At 41.3% G+C, this 20699-nt stretch overlaps 1 protein-coding gene across 1 annotated transcript in view; it reads left to right on the top strand.

Moving 5' to 3' along the window:
* The window catches only part of MRS2 (magnesium transporter MRS2), a 32638-nt gene extending 12539 nt beyond the window's left edge, over nucleotides 1-20099 (top strand). Inside the window, exons 5-11 of the mRNA XM_042985605.1 lie at nucleotides 3013-3186; nucleotides 4945-5075; nucleotides 5513-5629; nucleotides 6896-7048; nucleotides 7291-7408; nucleotides 18833-18946; nucleotides 19490-20099. Coding sequence (XP_042841539.1) covers nucleotides 3013-3186; nucleotides 4945-5075; nucleotides 5513-5629; nucleotides 6896-7048; nucleotides 7291-7408; nucleotides 18833-18946; nucleotides 19490-19600 — 918 coding nt within the window. The 3' untranslated portion in view covers nucleotides 19601-20099. The remainder of the gene's footprint in view (nucleotides 1-3012; nucleotides 3187-4944; nucleotides 5076-5512; nucleotides 5630-6895; nucleotides 7049-7290; nucleotides 7409-18832; nucleotides 18947-19489) is intronic.
* Nucleotides 20100-20699: the final 600 nt, after the last annotated feature.

Below are 20699 nucleotides of genomic sequence, written 5' to 3'. Positions count from 1 at the left end.
GGTATACATGTCATATTTTACGTCCTTTTATTTTGTGAGTTCCTTGACTGATTTTTTTTTTCCAGAAATGTTCATTTTTACTGATTTTGTGTTTCTTACCTTCATACTGTCATTTTTGGTCTTTCCTTTGCAGTCAAGGATTCCCCTTTAACATTTCTAGCAGGATTGGATTAGTGGCCATGAGTTCCTTTAGTTTTTGTTTGCCTGGGTAACTCTTTATCTCTACTTCAATTCTGAATGACAGCCTTGCTGAATAGAGTATTCTCTTTTTTAATTTTTTAAAAACATTTATTTGTTTTTGAGAGACAGAGTACAAGCGGGGGAGGGGAAGAGAGAGAGGGAGACACAGAATCTGAAGCAGGCTACAGGCTCTGAGAGTTAGCACAGAACCTAATGTAGAGCTCGAACTCACGAACTGTGAGATCATGACCTGAGCCAAAGTCAGACGCTCAACCAACTAAACCACCCAGGAGCCCCTGGATAGAGTATTTTTTCTTGGCAGCAGGTTTCTCCCATTTTGTACTTTGAATGTATCATGCCATCTCTCTGTCTTGGAAAATTTCTGCTGAAAAAAATCTGTTGGTAGGCTTATGGAGTTTCCTTTGTATGTTAACTGTCTTCTATTGTCTTGCTGCTTTTAATATTATTTCTTTATCACTGTATTTTGCCATTTTAATTACAATAGGTCTTCGTGTGGATATGCTTATGTTGATTTTGTTGGGAGTTCTCTGTGCCTCTTGAATCTGGATATCTGTTTCCTTCCCCACATTAGGGAAGTTTTCAGCTATTTTTCTTCAGATAAATTCTCTACCTCCTTTTGTCTCTTCTTTTGGGACTCCCGTAATACGAATGTTATTATGTTTGATGGAGTCACTGAGTTCCCTAAGGCTGTTCTCCTGTTGCATAATTCTTTTTTCTCCCTTTTGTATAGCTTGGTTACATTATTCTGTCTTCTAGGTTATTAATTCATTCCTCTGCTTCTTCAGCCTGCTGTTTATTCCATCAAGCGAAATGTTTCTCATTTCATGTATTGAGCCCTTTATCTCTTTATGTTTCCTCATCTCTTTGTCAAGGGTCTCACTGATGTTGTCCACTCTTAAGTCCGTTGAGTATCCCTATGATCATTGTTTTAAATTCTCCATCAGGTTTGTTACCTATATCTGTTTTATTTACATCTCTGGCTATGGCCTTGTCCTGTTCTTTTATTTGGGGCAAATTCCCTGTCTTCTCATTCTGTATGAGTATCTCTACCTGTTTCTGTGTGTAGGAAAGTCTCCTGTCCTTGAAGGGAATGTTCTTATGAAGAAGAGGTCCTGTGTAGTGTCTGCAGTGTAGTTTCCCTTGTTCCCCAGGGCCTGGCACTTCTGGTACTATCTCCAATCCATGCTCAATACCAAAAATACCAAATAATCCAATTAAAAAATGAGCAGAGACATGAACAGACATTTTTCCAATGAAGACATACAGATGGCCAACAGACACATGAAAAGGTGTTGAACATCACTCATCATCAGGGAAATACAAATCAAAACCACAGTGAGATATTATCTCACAGCTATCTGAATGGCTAGAATCAAAAATGCAAGAAACAGCAGGTGTTGGTGAGAATGTGGAGAGAAAGGAACCGCGTGCACTATTGGTGGCAATGCAAACTGGTACAGCCATTGTGGAAAACAGTATGGAGATCCCTGAAACAGTTAAAAATAGAACTACCCTATGATTCAGCAATCACACCACTTGGTATTAACCCAAAGAAAACGAAAACACTAACTTGAAAAGATATATGCACCTCTATGTTTATAGCAGCATTATTTACAATAACCAAATTATGGAAGCAACCCAGCTGTTCATCAGTAGATAAATGGATAAAGGAAGTGAGGTATACACACACACAATGGAATACTAGCCATAAGAGAGTATTAAATCTTGCTATTTGTAACGACATGGTTGGAGCTAGAGAATGTAATGGTAAGTGAAAAAAGTCAGAAAGACAGGTGCCATATGTATTCACTCATGTGGAATTTAAGAAACAAAAATGAACAAAGTAAAAAAGACACAAACCAAAAAACCAGACTCTTAGCTACAGAGAACACACTGGTGGTCACCAGTGTGGAGAGGGTGGGGGGATGGGTGAAAGAGGGGAAGGGCATTAAGAGTACACTTATCATGATGAACACTGAGTAACATATACAATTGCTGAGTCACTATATTGTACACCTGGAACTAACATAACACTGTGTTAAGTATACTGGAATTAAAATAACTCTTTCCCCTGATCATTTTTTAAAAAATTATCTCTTTGATGGAGAAGTGTGTGATAAAGCAAACTTAGCAGAATGCTAATTATACAGTCTAAATGATATGCATGTAGGTGTTCACTGTGATTTTTCAACTTTTCTGTATAAAAAATGTCATAAAATGTTAGGAAAAAAATGTGAAAAATCTCTAGTTTTTATGTCACTAATACAGTGGCCACAGGCTACCTGTCCATATGACTCTTCTCACTAAAAGGATGCCAGTCTTTAGAATAAATTTCTAATTTCATGGTGTTCTAAATTACAGCATTAAGATTATGTTTTGTCTTTATATTTTCACATAGCTTAATATGTTTTGGTAACATTTTAAAAAGGCAGCTTTCCCATTTCAGCCAAACTAATCAGGATTAAGTCATTTATGAAAGTCCACCAAAACATGACTTTTAAGAAAACCTTTTCTTTGTTCCCTGTTATTCTCATGATTACCCGTAAGTCTTCATATGTAGTTTGATTCCAGTTCTGTTGAGGGTTAGAGGTATCAAGACTTACATATATTTTAGGCTTCCTTTCTTTAAAAAGTATATCTTAGGGTTTTTAAAAAAAAAACTAACAATGATTTGGTTTAGTCTTAATCCAAGTTTAAAAAAGTATTAAACCCTACTTTATGACTGTTACTCTTCTCCTGCAGCTCTATAACTTGCATATATGCATGTGTATGTGTTTGTGTATATATATATGATTTTTTTTTTTTTTACAGTATTTGAAAGCTGTGATAACTCCAGAGTGTCTTCTGATACTAGATTATCGTAATTTAAATTTAGAGCAATGGCTATTCCGGGAACTCCCCTCACAGTTGGCTGGAGAAGGACAACTTGTCACATACCCTTTACCTTTTGAGTTCAGGGCTATAGAAGCACTCCTACAATATTGGGTAAGCCTATATTTTTATTTAGCTTCTTGAATTTGTTCTTGTTTATTAAAAAAATTTTTTTAACATTTATTTATTTTTGAGAGACAGAGACAGCACAAGACAGCACAAGATACGGGGTTGAACCCACAAACGGTGAGATCATGACCTGAGCTGGAGTCGGATGCTTAACCGACTGAGTGTCCCTGTTCTTTGTCTCGTTTAAGACAAAGTTGGTATTGTCACAATGGCACTTTCCCTAACCACACCCTGCCTCCAAACAAAAACATCTCTAAGGGTCCTGTATAGAGAAAGAAGTTAATTCTTAAGCTATATGACCCAGTCAAATAGATCTAAGGTCCCTAGGTATAGTTTACAAAGTTTCTTTAAGAGTCCTATTAGGACATTCCCTTAAGCACATTTTAAGTTGGCTGTCCTTTGTGCAGAGTTGATAACTGTATTCGGGGGTGATAATTCAAAATATTTAACATCCTAAATATCATACAAGAGAACGTACCAAAAAAATTTTAAATATATTCCATTTTCTTCTGTAACTAAATTGTATATTGTAAAACCACATATACATGATAAATGTTATAGCTCAGATCACTCATCAGATCATTCTAATACTTTCCACGTCACTCTTTGTACAATGCTTTGTTTGAGACAGCTAGCGATGCCACTGTTTGAGACGTAGTTTGACCTAGGAGCCATGTGTAATTCTTCTGATGACTCCCCCATTACGTTGATAGTCACCGAGTGTTTGGAGACCCTGTCAGGCCCTGAACAAGGTGGTCACTGGCCTCCAGGCCCCCACAGATTGTTCATTATCTGTCCTTCTCGTCAGTCAGGTCGGTGTCAGGAGCTGGCTGCATGCAACAGTTTTAGGAGCATGCTAACCAGACCGAGGGAAGGAAGCAGGGCAAGAGCACGCGCGGGGGGTGAGGACCGGGTGAACCTGGGTCCCTTCTCTCGTCTGCCCTGCTGTACTGAGGGAGCCGGAAATGGTTGCATCCCCCACTCAACCCGGGCTAATGAAGCAGGAGCTCAAGCTAGTATGAGCCCATGCGATGGTGACTAGTTGGAGCAGGGGACGGAGAGACGAGAAGGTGCAGCCAGGGGTCAGTGACGGGTTACGTAGGCTGAGGAAGCTCTCGGTTCTCCTGCTGAGACCAACAGTAAATGCTGGGATTTATGTCCTTAACTGGTTTTAGTAATTACTGCTTAATTCTGTTATACTCTGTACCAACTCGTATATCCATATTTAGCCACTGGAATAGCTCTGTCCGTGCTTTCTTGCTGAATGTCTGCCATGCTTCTATATACCTGACTAAGAGACTTTGACTTGACACTGATTTGTTTTTTTAAAGTCCCAAGTTACGTTTTGATTTTCAGAAGAATTTGTTATGTAGGAATTTTGAACTGCATTCTGTTGACTGAGAGCATGGGTTATCAACTGTAGAGTTTGTGTTGTAGCCGTGGAACGGCGGGTTTACTTTTAGTCCATCAGTCTTGTGTTCCTTTCATAATGAATGTTTATGCGGGAAGACCGTATGAGAGCTGATTCCCTGTTGGCCAAGTGCAAGCCGGGTGACAACATCACGTGTGCTTATCTCATAACCTGGTAGATGTAGTTCTTGAATTGTCCAGAGTCAGCATTCCAGCAGTGACCGTGTTCCCAGCCATTACAGATTTTTGTGTTTAATCAGAAGATAGATCACTGACCCTGAGTATTCTAAAAAGATTGTTTTAATTCTTATGAAAGGTCATGTTGTTATCTAGATCAGCACTCTTCAGGGGAAACTTAGCGTTTTGCAACCACTGATCCTTGAGACACTGGAAGCTTTAGTGGATCCCAAACATTCCTCTGTAGACAGAAGCAAACTGCACATCTTGCTACAAAATGGCAAAAGGTAAATACAGGTGATTTACCTATTTGGGAGATAGACACAACAGTGAAATGCGTTGTATAAATTCAGATACAAAATTAGTATGTTTCTTACCTGTTTTAAAAATACCAACTAGTCTTGGTAATGGTAACGACTTACTCTCCATGCCTTCAAAATAGGAAAGTAGCCTAGGTGGGAAGTTGAGCTAAAAAGGGCACACGGGCTAATGTTTATTGAAAAGCTGTTTTGCCTGAAATACTGCATTAGGGTCTTTTGATGTATTTTTGGTTTGGGAATTGATTCTTAATGTGCATGGTAAATATCAAAATTTTTTTACAAGTCAGTGTTTACCATCAATGTAGAAGTGATCAATTTGATAAGATACTTTAAAAAGGCACTTTTCTTTTAGTGAAATGTGTAAGGTTATGTTATCGGTCATTTCTATACAACTACTCTTCTAGTCTGTCAGAGTTAGAAACCGATATCAAAATTTTCAAAGAGTCCATTTTGGAGATCTTGGATGAAGAAGAGAGGCTGGAGGAGCTCTGTCTGACAAAGTGGAGTGACCCACAAGTCTTGTGAGTATGTAGTCGTGCTTTGCTACTTATTTTGGTAGGACCTGTCACCTGTCTTCCTCAGGGTGGTTTTTCATAGAGAACGTAACCTTTTCTGAAAAGCAGAAAATAGAGGCACCTTTTATCCCCGGTGGTTTCACTATTTCCCCATATGTATTGCATCTTATTCAGTGTAACAAGGATATATTGAGTGCACACTGTGCTGGTCTACGATGAGTATAAACACACCATTACCTGTATCTTCAAGGGACTGGCCACCAAAGTGGCCCACACATCTACCCAGACAACCTAGGGAGCACAGTGGAAGAGAGGGAAATATTCACGTGGGGATGGGGAGATGGCGGCGAAGGAGGGGAAGACATGGATGTTCTGTATCTTTTGTCTAGTGTAAAAACGCTTATCTTATGAATCTTTTGTCTCTTACAAAATTAGAAATCATTTACTCTCCTTATGCACACTCAAGTTAAATGTTTACTTTTGAAGTACTCAATATTTTTTTTGTTCTTTGTAGATGAGTTTTAGAAATTAACGGAGACATCTTTGTCACATCCATACTTTCCACAGTCTGTACAGATTTTTTAAAGCATTTTGAGACATTAGTTACCTATATTTTAAAAAGGAAAAATTAAGATTAAAAGGGCTATTATAGCAGAGAGATATAATGGCAGGAACTTGAACACACTTTTATTTGCTTTGCTTATTAGGCCAGTCTGTGTCTAATATACTTTGTAAGTGTCTTGCACAGAGCACTTCACTCCTACTTATTCCCTATGGTAGGGTGGTAGGGAGTATAAGTAAAGTCTCACAAAATAACTATTGACATCATTCAAGAACACTTTTCTTCCTATATGAAAATAACATTAGGTATCTATCTTGGAAAGGAAATGCTATGTTCGTTTTTAGTTTTACCTGATTTGCACGAATTTGCACTCCTTCACCAGCATTTACACATCTGGATTTTCCTATAGGTGGTAGTGCATATTTGCATGAGAATCCTGTGAACTGGGGCCCTGGAATACAGTGAACCCGGCTATCCTGCATAGGGATAGGACCTGTGCCCCCCGCCCCCCGCCCCACTTAGTCTAATAGTGCTTGGGGTCGCCTGACAAAGCCACTCACAGACTGACCTCCATCACAGTAAAAGAAAAGACAAAGGCCAGTTTTGTCATCGGTAGCTGAATATTGTATACAGAATCAGGAAGTTTTTGGTATGAATGTATGATGCATGCATTGGGGGCATGTTAATTACATTAACGCTTTTAATTGAAGTGAAAAGAGCAGTGCAGGAATCGACCACGCAGAAGAGATGGAATTGCTGTTGGAAAACTACTACCGATTAGCGGAGGATCTTTCCAATGCAGCTCGGGAACTCAGGGCACTGATCGATGATTCACAGAGTATCATATTCATCAATCTGGACAGGTAAGAAAGCATTCTATAAATCAGTCAGTAAATATTTTCTTTTAAAGTAATTCTAAAGTGATAAAGCTTTTAAGGCCCTGTCATTTTGGGAGGAGTTACATCATCATCTATAAATGCCACATGGGAGTATGTCCTCTTTTTAAGGTGTAGATTTAATCTGTGTGGCCTCCAATAGATTATTTCGTGGATTTGCTGTATGGCTAGCGGGCCCTTCTCATCCAAGTACGTGTTCTCCTCTCCAGCCACCGTAATGTGATGATGAGGCTGAACCTGCAGTTGACCATGGGAACCTTCTCTCTTTCACTCTTTGGACTAATGGGAGTTGCTTTTGGAATGAATCTAGAATCTTCTCTTGAAGAGGTGAGACTGCATTTCAATAAGCTAGGGATTATTTTTTATGTTTTGAAGATCGTTTTTTAAAATGGATTTTAGGGGGCGCCCAGGGGGTTGGTTCGAGTCCCACGTTGGATGTAGAGATTGCTTGAAAATAAAATCTTAAAAAAATACAATGGATTGTAAGAAGAGTCTTAAAATGCACGCACCCCTAGTGAATTAAAATGTGTAGTCTAATTCATTCAAAATTCAGGCAGTGTTTTTAGCCCCTGTCACAACGTAAATATAACTGTAGCCTAGGTTACCTCAGGTTTCTTGAAACCTGGAACCACGCGTGGGAAAGGTTTGACAAAACAATGTTACACCGTGCACAGTGCTCTTCTAGGATCCCACTGTGGGGCTCTGGTATGCAGGAGCACAGTGAGATGGTGCTCCCGGAGGATCTTGCCGTAGGTGCGGGTAGTGCGGGATCGCACCGTGAGGAGACCGTGGTGCAGGTCACATGATGCGATGGTGAGCCCGCAGGGTCTTACCATGTCGTTCCGGTAATGCCGGATCGCACCGTGAGGCAGTGCTTGTGCGGCGTGGCACCATGAGGCGACGGTAATGCGGGATCCCCCTGTGCGGTGGTGCCCGTGCGGGATCCCCCTGTGCGGTGTGTGCAGGATTGATTGTGAGGTGGTGCTCCCGCAGGGTCCTGCCATGAGGTGGCGGTAATTCAGAATCACAGAGAGGCCATGCTAAAGAAGGACTTTTTTCCTAATTCTTACATGCCAGGCATTGGTAGCTTGCTTATTTCAGTCAAGTCACAGCTCTGAAGATGGAAGTGTTACCCTACTTTACAGATGAGAAAACTGAGGCCCAGGAAATTGAGGTAATTTGCTCAAGGGCTCAGTGCTATAAAGTAACAGTTAGGATTTGAGCCCGAGACTTGTACTTTGCACTTGGCTGCACTTTCACATTAATGCAACGCTAAACTGCCAGAGTTCTTCATATCATCGTAGCCTTGTATTTTCAGAAAATACCTTACTGTAAGATTTCCAGAAAACAATCTGAATACGCACTCAGCACTCTTTTTGGCTCCATGTCCTACGTGATCTGTAGGCTCGTTCTCTGTCTCTTTCCCTGTCATCCTTGTCCAACCGGTGTCCTGTCTCGTCAGGACACTTCCGCTTCTAAAAAGTGGCCTGTAAAAGAAGCACATCTGGTGGTCACTCTTCTGTGAAACTGTCCAGTGGTTTTTGATTGCCCTTAAAATAAAGATCCAGGCTCCTTGGGCTGCAGGACTCTTCCTGGTGTGTGTGCCCTCGTCTGCACGTTGAGCCAACCACTCGGCCCCACTGTCCATGCTGCATTGATCTTTCTGTACAGGCTCACTTCCTCCCGCACACGTTCCCTCAGCTCCCACCTCCTCTGCCTGATTGGCTCCTACTTACTCTCAGGTCTCAGCTTACTTGTCACTTCCAAGGACAATCATCAGCGAGGCACAGTGTTAGTCGTTTTAGTTCTCCTTGTACTGAGATGTAAAGAAAAATAAATGCAGTCCATTTATTCGTTCATCCTCTAAACACCGTTTTGGTGCCTGTTACATACTAAGCACTGCTTTCAGCCTTGGGGAAACAGCAGGGAGTCCCTGCCCACGTGGGGGTCACGTGACAGTAGGAGAGAGCATAGAAATAGACATGTAGTACGTTAGGTGAGAAGTGCCATGAAAGAAAAGCCCGGCACAAGGATGATGCTCACAGGAAGTGAGATGAGGAGATGGGCTGGTCAGGGAAGGTCCTTCCGAGGAGCTGACCGTACAGAGTGGGACGGTCTATGGGAAGGTACGCGAGGCACAGGGGGCCGCACACGTACTGACTGCAGCAGGGATGGGCTGCGCTTCTTTAAGGAGCAGAAGGCCGGAAGGGGCAAGAGAAGGCGAGTCAGGAAGAGAGAGGTAGGGAAGGAGGTCACAGAGTAGACAGGTGGGAGATCGTGGTGATTTTGTAGAGCCGGATAGGGTTTGGATTTATTTTAGGTGTGCTGGGCATCTGTTCTGAGGCCAGGAGTTTTAGAATTCTTCTGTGATAGCTCCCGGCCCGTGCGGTCCCCTCTGGTAGCTCCTGGCCTGTGTGGTCCTCAGTGTGGACCCGCCCCGTTGAGATGAGAGGTGAGTGGTTCGGGGGGATTGGTTCCCACACAACAAGATTCGGATCAGTACCTCACCCGTTACAAATTCCGTCTCTGGGGATCCTGAAGGATAGGAAAAACTTCTTGTTTTTTTCTTTTTAAGATAATTTTAGAATCTTCCAAGAATAGTCCCAGAATTCCCATAGAGCCTTCATGCAGTGTCTTCAAACACCAACATTACATCACATTCACTCTGTCATTGTATCTGTTTGTGCAGCCTTTTTTCCTGAACCACTGGAGAGTAAGCAACACATGTGATGCCCCTTCACCTGTAAATATTTCACTATATACCTTTCAGTATATACTTCCTAGAAACATGGGCATTCTCATATATAACCACAATGCAGATGTCAAAATCAGGAAACTGACATTGAAACAGTGCTGTTTTACAGTCTGCGGACCCTATTTGGATTTAGGCTTTTGTCTCGGTGCTGCTCTTTGTCTCTTAGAAGACCTTAGATCACATAGTTACCCTGTCTCCTGAGACTCTTAATGGAGACCAGCTTTCTGATCTTTGTCTTTCATGGCCATGACACTCACTAAGAAAAAGATTCGTTATTTGACCCTTGATAGCCTTTCTTTGTCCTGAGGTTCTGGTTATGCATTGTCAGTATGTTCTTACATTGAGTCCCATCAGGAAGCACATGATGTCTGTTTGTCCCGTTATTGGGACCATCGGTTAGGGAGGTGTCTGCCAACTTTCTCTCCTGTGAAGTGACTCTGTCTGTGGAGTGAAATGTCTCAGAGGGAGATACTTTGAGACTGTGTAAAAGTCCTGTCATTCTTCAAATTTTCACCCTCTGGTTTTTGCATCTGTCACTTGACCAAAAACTAATTCATGCCTGAATCAAATATTACTGTGATGGTTACCAAATGGAGATTTTTTTTTTCTTTTTGTTTCAAGTGTACAATATAGTGATTCAGCACTTCTACACATCACCGGATGCTCATCACATGTGCACTCCTTAATCCCCACCATCTATTCCCCATCCTCCCCCCACCTCCCTTCAGGGGACCATCAGGTGGTTCTCTACAAGAGTGTGTTTCTTACTTTATCTCTTTTTCCCCCCTTTTCTTGTTTCTTAAATACCACATATGAGTGAAATCATATGGTATTTGTCTTTCTCTTTTTTTTTTTTTTTTTTTAAACATTTGTTTGTTTAGAGAGAAAGTGCAAGCAGGGGAGGGGCAGAGAGAGAGAGAGGGAGACAGAATCCCAAGGAGACTCCACACTGTCAGCACAGAGCCCGATGCAGGGCTTGATCTCACCAACCGTGAGATCATGAGCTGAACCAATATCAAGAGTTGGTAGCTTAACCAACTGAGCCACCCAGGTGCCTCATGACTGACTCTGTGTGTGTGTGTGTGTGTGTGTGTGTGTGTGTGTGTGTGTGTGTGTGTAAAAAAACACATCTTTTGTATCCATTCATTTATTGATGGACACTGAGGGTTCTTCCATTGTTTGTTGTAAATAATGCTGCCATAAACATAGGGGTGCGTGTATCCCTTTGAATTAGCGTGTTTGTATTCTTTGGGTAAATACCCAGTAGTGTGATTGCTGAATCATAAGGTAGTTGTCTGTTTTTAACTTTTTGAGGAACCTCCACACTGTTCTCCACAGTGGCTGCACCAGTTTGCATCCCTACCAACAGTGCATGAGGTTCATTTTTCTCCACATCCTTTCTAGCATCTGTTGTTTCTTGTGCTGTTGGCTTTAGCCATTCTGACCTGTGTGAGGTGATACCTCATTGTAGTTTTGGTTTGCATTTCCCTGATAATAGGTGATGATGAGTATCTTTTCATGTTGTCTCTTCTGTTGGCTATCTGTATGTCTTCTTTGGAGAAATGTTTGTTCATGTCTTCTCATTTCTTAATTGGATTATTTGTTTTTTGGGTGATAAGTTAGATCAGTTCTTCATATATTTTGGATACTAGCCCTTTATCCAATATGTCATTTGCAAATATCTTCTCCCGTTCCATAGGCTGCCTTTTAGTTTTGTTGATTGTTTCCTCTGCTGTGCGGATTTTTCTGTTGATGTAGTCCTGATTGTTTATTTTTGCTTTTGTTTCCATCGCCTCAGGAAACCTATCTTGAAAGAAGTTGCTGTGGCCAAAGAAGTTACTGTCTGTGTTCTCTTGTAGGATTTTTATAGTTTCACGTTTCACATTTAGGTCTTGAATCCATTTTGACCTTATTTCTGTGTATAGTGTAAGAAAGTGGGTCCAGTTTCATCCTTTTATTTGTCGGTTGAGCCAGCACCATTTGTTGAAGAAACCATCTTTTTCCATAGGAGGCATATTCTTGCCTCTTTTGTCAAAGATTAATTGACCATATATTTGTGGGTTTATTTCTGGGCTTTCTGTTCTGTTCCATTGGTCTGTGTGTCTGTTTTTGTGCCAGTATCATACTGTTTTGATTATTACAGCTTTGAAATAGAACTTGGAAGTCCAGAATTGTGATGCCTCCACCTCTGCTTTTCTTTTTCAAGATTGCTTTGGCTATTTGCGGTCTTTTGTGGTTCCATACAAATGTTAGGATTGTTTGTTCTACCTCTGTGAAAAATGCAGTCAGTGTTTTGATAGGGACTACATTAAATGTGTAGATTGCTTTGAGTAGTATAGACAGTTTAACAGTATTTATTCTTCCAATCCATGAGCATGGAATGTCTTTCCATTTCTTTGTGTCGTCTTGAATTTCTTCTTTCATCAGTGTTTTATAGGTTTCAGAGTACAGATCTTTCACCTCTTTGGTTAGGTTTATTCTAGGTATCTTATTTTTTTTTTTTTATGCAATTGTAAATGGGCTCTTTTCGTAATTTCTTTCTCTGCTGCTTCATCATCAGTGTAGAGAAATGCAACAGATTTCTGTACATTGATTTTGTACCCTGCAACTTCACTGAATTCATGTATCAGCTCTAGCAGGTTTTTGGTGGAGTCCTTCAGGTTTTCTACGTATAGTATCATATCATCTGCAGATAGTGAAAGTTTTATTTCTTTGTTACCAGTTTGGATGCCTTTATTTCTTTTTGTTGTCTGATTGCTGAGCCAAGGACTTCCAGTACTATGTTGAATAAAAGTGATGGGAGTGGACATCCTTGTCTTGTTCCTGATCTTAGGGGAAAAGCTCTTAGTTTCTCACCATTGAGGATGATATTAGCTATTGGGTTTTCCGGTATACAGACTAATTTGTTGAGGTATGTGCCCTCTAAACTTACTTTGTGGAGGGTTTTATCATGAATGGCTGTTGTACTTTGTCAAATGCTTTTGCTGCATCTGTTGAGATGATCAGTACGGTTTTTATCCTTTCTCTTGTGGATGTGATGTATCATGTTGATTGATTTGCGAATATTGAACCACCCTTGCATCACAGGAATAAGTCCTACTTGCTGGTAATAGGTCTTCAAATTTCCTATTTCTTCCTGATTCAGTTTTGGGAGGTTATATGTTTCTAGGAATTTATCCATTTCTTTAGGTTGTCCAATTTGTTGGCATATAATTTTTCATAGTACTGTTTTACAATCCTTTGTATTTCTGTGACACCACTTATTTCCCATTTCATTTCCGATTTTTTTTAATTTTTATCTTTTAATACTTATTTTTTGAGAAAGAGAGCACAAGCAGGGAAGGGACAGAGAGAGAGGGAGACACAGAATCTGATGCAGGTTCCAGGCTCCGAGCTGTCAGTGCAGAGCCTGACATGGGGCCTGAACTCACAAACTGAGATCACAACATGAGCCAAAGTCGGACACAACCCACTGAGCCATCCAGGCGCCCTCATTTCTGATTTGAGTCCTCTCTCTCTTCTTTTTCAAAGAGTCTGGCCAAAGGTTTATCAATTCTGTTGATCTTTTCAAACAACCAGCTCCTGGTTTCATTGATCTGTTGTTTTTTTTTTTTTTAGTTTCTATTTCATTTCTGCTCTTTTCTTTCCTTCTACTAGCTTTGGGTTTTGTTTTTTCTAGTTCCTTTAGATGTAAGGTTACATTGTTTGAGATTTTTCTTCTTGAAGTAGGCCTGTATTGCTATAAACTTCCCTCTTGGCACCACTTTTGTTGTATCTTGAAGATTTTGGGCCATTGGTTTTTCATTTTCATTTGTGTCTCTGTAGCTTTTTTTTTTTTTTTATTTCCTCTTTGATTTCTTGGTTGATTTATTCATTGTTTAGTATCATGGTATTTAACTTCCATGTGTTTTTGGTCTTTCCAGATTGTTTTCTTATGGTTGATTTCTAATTCCATAGCATTGTGGTCAGAAAAGATATGTGGTATGCCTTCAGTCTTTTTGACTTTTGAGACTTGTTTTGTGGCCTGATATGTGGTCTGTTCTGCAGAACGTTCCATGTGAACCAGAGAAAAATGTGTATTCTGCTGTTTTAGGATGGAATGTTCTGAATATATCTGTTAAATCCATTTAGTCCGATGTGTCACCGTTTCCCTAGTGATACTCTGGATGATCTGTTCATTGATGTAAGTGGGGTGTTAAAAGTCCCCTACTATTATTACTGTATTGATTACTTCCTTTATGTTTGTTATTAACTGTTTAATGTATTTGGGTGCTTTCATGTTGGGTACGTTAATGTTTACAATTCTTATATCTTGTTGGATTGTTTGCTTTATGATTATTGTAGCATCCTTCTTTGTCTCTTGTTGCAGTATTTGTTTTAAAACTATTTTTTCCATCTAAGCATTGCTACCCCAGCTTTCTTTTCACATTCATGTGCATGATAAACGTTTCTCCATCCCTTCACCTTCAGTCTGTTAGTGTCTTTAAGTCTGAAACGAGTGTCTTATAAGCAGTATATAGATGGGTCTTGTTTTTTTATCCATTCTGTCACCCTATGTCTTTTGGAGCATTTAGTCCATTTACATTCAAAGTAATTATTGATAGATATGTACCTTTTGCCATTTTGTTACTTGTTTTATGGTTGCTTTTGTAGTTCTTCTGTGTTCCTTTGTTCCCTTGCTCTCTTCTCTCACGATTAGTTGGCTTTCTATAGTGATATACTTGGATTCCTTTCTCTTTATTTTTTGCATATCTATTACTGGCTTTTGATTTGTGGTTACCATTAGGTTTGTAAATAACATCTTCTGCATATAGCGGTCTGTGTTAAGCTGGTGTTCACTTTAGTTTGAACCATCCTTTACTCCTCTCCCACATTTTAGGTATGTGGTGTCATACTTTACATCCTTCTATTTTGTGAGTCCCTTGATTGATTTTTTACAGATATACTTATTTCTACTGCTTTTGTGTTTCCTACTTTTCATACTCTCACAGTCTTTGCCAAGAGTCCCCTTTAACATTTATAAGGCTGGGTTAGTGGTGATAAATTCCTTATACTTGTTTGTCTGAGAAACTCTTTATCTCTCCTGTTCTGAATGATAGCCTTGCTGGATAGAGTAATTTTGGCTGCAGATTGTTTTCCTTTCATCACTTTGAATATATCCTGCCACTCCCTTCTTCCCTGTAGTTTCTGCTGAAAAATTAGCTGATAGCCTTATGGGGTTTCCTTTGTATTTGATGTTCTTCTTTTGCTGCTTTTAATATCCTCTCTTTATCACCACTTTTTGCCATTTTAATTACCATATGTCTTGGTGTGGACCTGCTGGGTTGATTTTGTTGGACTGTCTCTGTGACTCCTGGATCTGGGTTTGTTTCCTTTCCCAGATTCTTGACGTTTTCAGCAGTTATTTCTTCACATAAATTTGCTCTCCCTTTTCTCTTTTCCTTCTGGGATCCTTGCATTGCGAATGTTATTACACTTGATGTGTCACTGGGTTCCCTAAGTCTATTCTCCTTTATAACTTGTTTTTCTCTCACCTGCTAATAAGCTCGATCACTTTCCATTACTTTGTCCTCAATGGATATGTTCTTCTGCTTCCTCCATTTATTCTATCTAGTGTATTTTTAATTTCATTTATTGTGTTCTTCATCTCTGATTGGTTCTTTTTAAGTCCTTGTTAAGCGTCTTACTAATGTCCTCCACTCTTAAGTCCAGTAACTATATGATCATTGCCCTATATTTTCTATCAGGCATGTTGCTTATCTCCATTTCGCTTAGGTCTCTTGCTGTGATTTTGTCCTGTTCTTTTATTTGGGACATATCCTTCTGCCTCATTTTGTCTCCCTGTCTGTTTCTATGTATTAGGAAAGTCAGCTATGTCTCCTGCTTTTGAAGGCAGTGGCCTTGTAAAGAACAGGTCCTGTGTGCCTGCGGGACACCGTCCCCTGTTCACCAAAACCTGGCGTTTCAGAGGTGTCTCCTGTGTGTTTGGAGTGCACCTGACTGTTGTGTCTGGGCCACGTTTACCTTCAGTCCCGCTGTCTGCAGTGGCTCTTGGCCTACTCTGGGCAGTGTTTGGTCTCTGTGGTGTTAGTGGGCCAGTCTGGTGCCACCTTGGGCTTGAGTTGAGTCACACCAGCCATTTGTCAGAGATGCAGTAGCACCGAACTGCAGGCTGCTTTCCAGCATTGTCCCCTGAGAAGCTTTCATTGGCGGACAGGGCCTGCAGTCAGATCAGCTTTCTGCCCCCAGCCCACTGCTGGGGCCACATTCTGACCTTCCCCTGTCCCCGGGCAGGAGGTACTCTGGAGCGGTGCTGGCCCCCATTGGGGCTGCTTGCACACAGCCAGGCTTGGGGGCTCTGCTTCTGATGGGCCCCTGCCCTGGAGTGTGTGGATGCACAAAGTGCCCAGGGTCTAGGAGTGTCCGTGTTCTCAAGGTTTGTTGGGTCTCCTGGGGGAGGAGACCACAGTGCTGGCTGTGGGTGCGGAGGGAAATGGCACCTGCCAGCTCCTTTGTTTTGCGTGTCCCGGAGGGACAGACACCTTTGGGAGACTCCTCCAGGACACACTCTCACACTGCTGCTTCTATGCTGTATCTCCCCTGGGCTGTTTCTTGTGTTGGCTCTTTAAAGGCAGGGACTCAGTTTCCTCTTGACCTCTCGGCTCTCTCAAAGTTGAGCCTGCTGATTGATTGATTGATTGATTGATTGATTTTAGTTATATATTTTTTTAATTTTATTTACTTATTTTGAGAGACAGTAAGAACAAATGGGGGAGGGGCAGAGAGAGAGAGAGAAAGAGTGAGAGTGAGAGAGAGAGAGAGAGAGAGAGAGAGAGAGAAAATCCCAAGCAGGCTCCACACTGTCAGCACAGAGCCTGACACAGGGCTCGACCCCACAAACTGTGAGATCGTGACCTGAGTCAAAATTGAGACACGCTCAACCGAGCCACCCAGGCACCCAAGTCTGCTGATTTTTTTAAATTCCAGGTTTTAAGTTTTGCTGATTATAAGAATTCACAAAATTTAGCCTCTCTGGTTTACAAAGCCAGTGTTATGTGGATTTGTCTTCCCATGCAGGCCCCCCGTGTGACGGTCTGTTTCTCTCCCCTCTTCTGTGCCTGCAGGTTCCTCCCTCTGTGCACAGCCCCACTGTCATTTAGCTCCCCACCCTGTCTCCATACTCCCTGCCCTCTTGGCTGTAGCTTCTTCTCCACATTTATTTGCGGAGTCTGTTCTGCCCGTCTTCAGGTCGTTTTCTGGGTTAATAACACTAACGTGAGTCTAGTTGTGTCCAGTTGTGTCCTGGGATGAGGTGAGCGTAGGGTCCTCCTACTGCACCATCTTCCAAATGCAGTTTCTCTGTATTTTAGTAGCACGTGGAATTTCAAGCTTGGTTGGAACTTGGCTTACCTCTCGAGTGTATCACATTTTGGCATTCCCAGATGTTTGATTCATACGCGGATTACTGAATCAGTCTGCAGCAAAGATAGTAGTGATCCGTGTACACTAAGTCTCATTTAAACATAACTTTTACTTGGGACACCTGGGTGGCTCAGTGAGTTAACTGTCTGACTTCAGCTCAGGTCATGATCTTTCAGTTCACGAGTTCAAGCCCTGCATCGGGCCCTGTGCTGTGACAGCTCAGAACCTGGAGCCTATTTAGGCTTCTGTGTCTCCCTCTCTGTCTGTCCCTCCTCTGCTTGCACTCTGTCTGTCTCTCTCTCTCTCACACACAAGTAAATAAACATTAAAAAAAAAATTAAACATAACTTTTACTTAATAAACTAGGGCCTTTTTTTTTTTTTTTTGATGACTAGAAAACGTGTGAACATTAGCAAAAGTTAACTCATTTAGCATTTGTCTCCCTGATAGCTTATATCTAACTCTGAGTTCCTGTTCCATCCAGGGAGGTGGGTTTCTCCTTCATGCATGGTATGAATTTCTAACAGTGATAGTTTATCATTTGTGTGACGGAATTACCTGGGGGACAGGTGAGCTCTCCGGTCACTGGAGCTGATGAGGCTGTGGTTGATCACCAACTGACAGAGCTAGAGATGGAATCCCTTCCCTGTGGGATAGTAAACATCAAGTCTGGTTCTGTACATGGATGCATTACACTGCAAAAATACAACGATTCTGAAAATCACAGGGGAAATACTTATTGTATAAGTCGGAGCTTCCCAAACTTCCTTGGTCCGTGATGCTTAGGGTCTTTCCATAGTATCACTAGACCAAAAGTTTTTTGATTATGTTGTAGCTTTTGAGATGTTACCTGACAATTTTTATATGAAGTAGTTAAGTCAAACAACTTACCGGTGGTTCTCAGAGTAGTTAAGTCAAACCACTTACCGGTGGTTGCAGATGTCGCTGTGTTCCTCTTAAAAACTTAAAATATTCTGGGGGTGTTGTGATGCTCAGGACACCGCGGCTCACAGTTTGGGAACTGTAGCCATATGCAAAAAATGTGTGTATACTCTCTGTGTGTCACTAATCAGGTTTGTATGTATGTAAACAAAGACTGGAAGAAAACAAAGTACGAGTTATGTTTGGCTTATAGATGATTAAAATAATTTTTTTTACGTTTATTTATTTTTGAGAGACAGAATCAGAGCACAAATGGGGGAAGGACAGAGAGAGAGGGAGACACAGAATCCGAAGCAGGCTCCAGGCTCTGAGCTGTCAGCACAGAGCCCGACGCGGGGCTGGAACTCCCAGACCGTGAGACCTGAGCCAAAGTCAGAAGCTTAACCAACTGAGCCATCCAGGCGCCCCGATTTTAAAATATTTAAGCCCTTTTAAATCATGTTTTCCTTCTAATTTATTTCTGATTCTTGGGTCTCTGGGTGCAGTCAAGGCTTGTTCTTAGGTCCTTCCTGCAGGAAGGAGCTGGACAGACAAGAGGCTTCTTTTAAGCTCTGGGGCAAGAGTAGTGTGGGAAATTCTACTGCTAAGGAACCCAGCCTTTTGTGATTAAAATGAACTGTGTTCTCTTTTAGGACCATAGGGTGTTTTGGCTGATTACAGGAATTATGTTTATGGGAAGTGGCCTCATCTGGAGGCGTCTGCTGTCATTCCTCGGACGACAGCTCGAAGCTCCTTTGCCTCCTGTGGTATGTGGTGTGCGGTGTGGAGAGTCTGGCGCGCAGCAGTGCAGCACAGGGGTCACATCTGGGCTCCCGAGACACTCAGCCTGGGCTTACGTGGTCACAGGCTCTGCAACCCTGAACACATCACTTAATTTCTCTAAGCCTCCCTCACTTTCCCCATCTGCCAGTTAAAGTACTAGTGGGAGAGTTAAATAATATACGTAAAGTACTTGTTAGCACAGTGCCTGGCACAGTAAACAAGTTAGAAATACTTCTTCTGTGTGCAGCGCTGTGATGAGCATTATGTATTTAGACAGATGTTAGCAATTCTGCCGCAGGCTTTGTCATAACCCCAATTGAAATGTAGAAAATGTAGTGTTCTCATCAAGATAAGTTTACCCTTTTTCTCCCCCTTCTACTCCTTGTTCACACCAGGAGTAAACACGTAAGATACTGACACAAGTCTTACGGTCCTTCCCTCATGTGGTAGGTAGTTCTCATTTTACTAGGGGCTTTTCTTTTCAGACAGACACCAACTAAAATGATTAATTTCCCTTCTTTATTTAGATGGCCTCTTTACCCAAAAAAACCCTTCAGGCAGACAGAAGCATGGAAATGAAACACAGCTTCCGGCCAGATGGACCCGGATCAAGCAGGAGTGTCCTGACAACGCGGTAGAGACTGGATTATTTGTTTATAGTCACGAGAGACTTCTGATACTTTATTTTCTTTTATAGAATCAGAGACTTGAAAAAAATCACTGATACTTAAATTATAATGTCTGATAAAATATTAGGGTACTCACAGTACTAGAACTTAATTGCAAAGTACTTGCTTTGTAAAAGGCCAAAATTCTATCTTCCACAAAGTGAAAAGGCTGTTTTCAGAGACATGATGTGAGGCATGGAGAGACTGATTTATACATATCAAAAAAAGTACAGTCTCACGCCAAGCAAAGCCTGAAAACTTGATGAACCCGTGTGATGAGACCAGGTAGCAGCTCTTAGGAAGTTCCCAAGAACAAGATTCCCTGTGCTGACTCTCAGGTGACTGGAAAGGTAGGAAAATCTATATTAACCTCAAAACACACTTGGAAAGTTTGTGCTTTAAATCAGTCTTTTCTTGTATTTGCCTCCTTTTTATATAAGGCAAATAAAAATGAAACGATTGAACATCAGCTTACATGGATTCCATTTAATCAAGATTTCACTTTCTTGAACCCTGGAACTATTTTTCTTTGCTTGGCTATAACAAAGCCTTTAGAAATAGTGTCAAAAGAAACTATTTCCCTTCTGTTACTTGGTCGTTCCCGGACTTTAGACAGAGGGGTCACCGCGACCACCTCCGAAAAAAAGTGCACATAGCCACAGATGGGCTTCCTAAAACCAAAAGGTGGATAAACTTCAGAATTTTGTCTACAGTCAGGTTGGGATTCAGAACTGTGGCTATTTGTAAGTCTCAAAACGGCTATCCGACTTACCATCTTAACTACCATTTTTATATTTTCTGGAGGTTAGTTTTGCAGAACATGATAGCTTTCCTTCCCTTCAAAAGTCACATGGAAGATTCCAGAGCAGCTCTTGTACTCCAAAGAACAAACATGCCAGTGATGTTGGGGTCACCTGATACTACAATAGGCTGTCATATGGGGAAGTTTAGGAGTCCGTTTACCAAGTGGTTTGGTGATAGCTCCTGGAACAGCATTTTTATTCCTAATTTGAAAGAAAACGGATGAAGTTGTCAATTTTCCCCACTCCCAGGTGCGGTGGCAGGAGCT

The sequence above is a fragment of the Panthera tigris genome, chromosome B2, assembly GCF_018350195.1.
Source record: "Panthera tigris isolate Pti1 chromosome B2, P.tigris_Pti1_mat1.1, whole genome shotgun sequence".
In the NCBI taxonomy this organism is placed as follows: domain Eukaryota; kingdom Metazoa; phylum Chordata; class Mammalia; order Carnivora; family Felidae; genus Panthera; species Panthera tigris.
The sequence above is the reverse complement of the archived record's forward strand: the minus strand, read 5'-3'. Positions and strand labels throughout refer to the sequence as shown.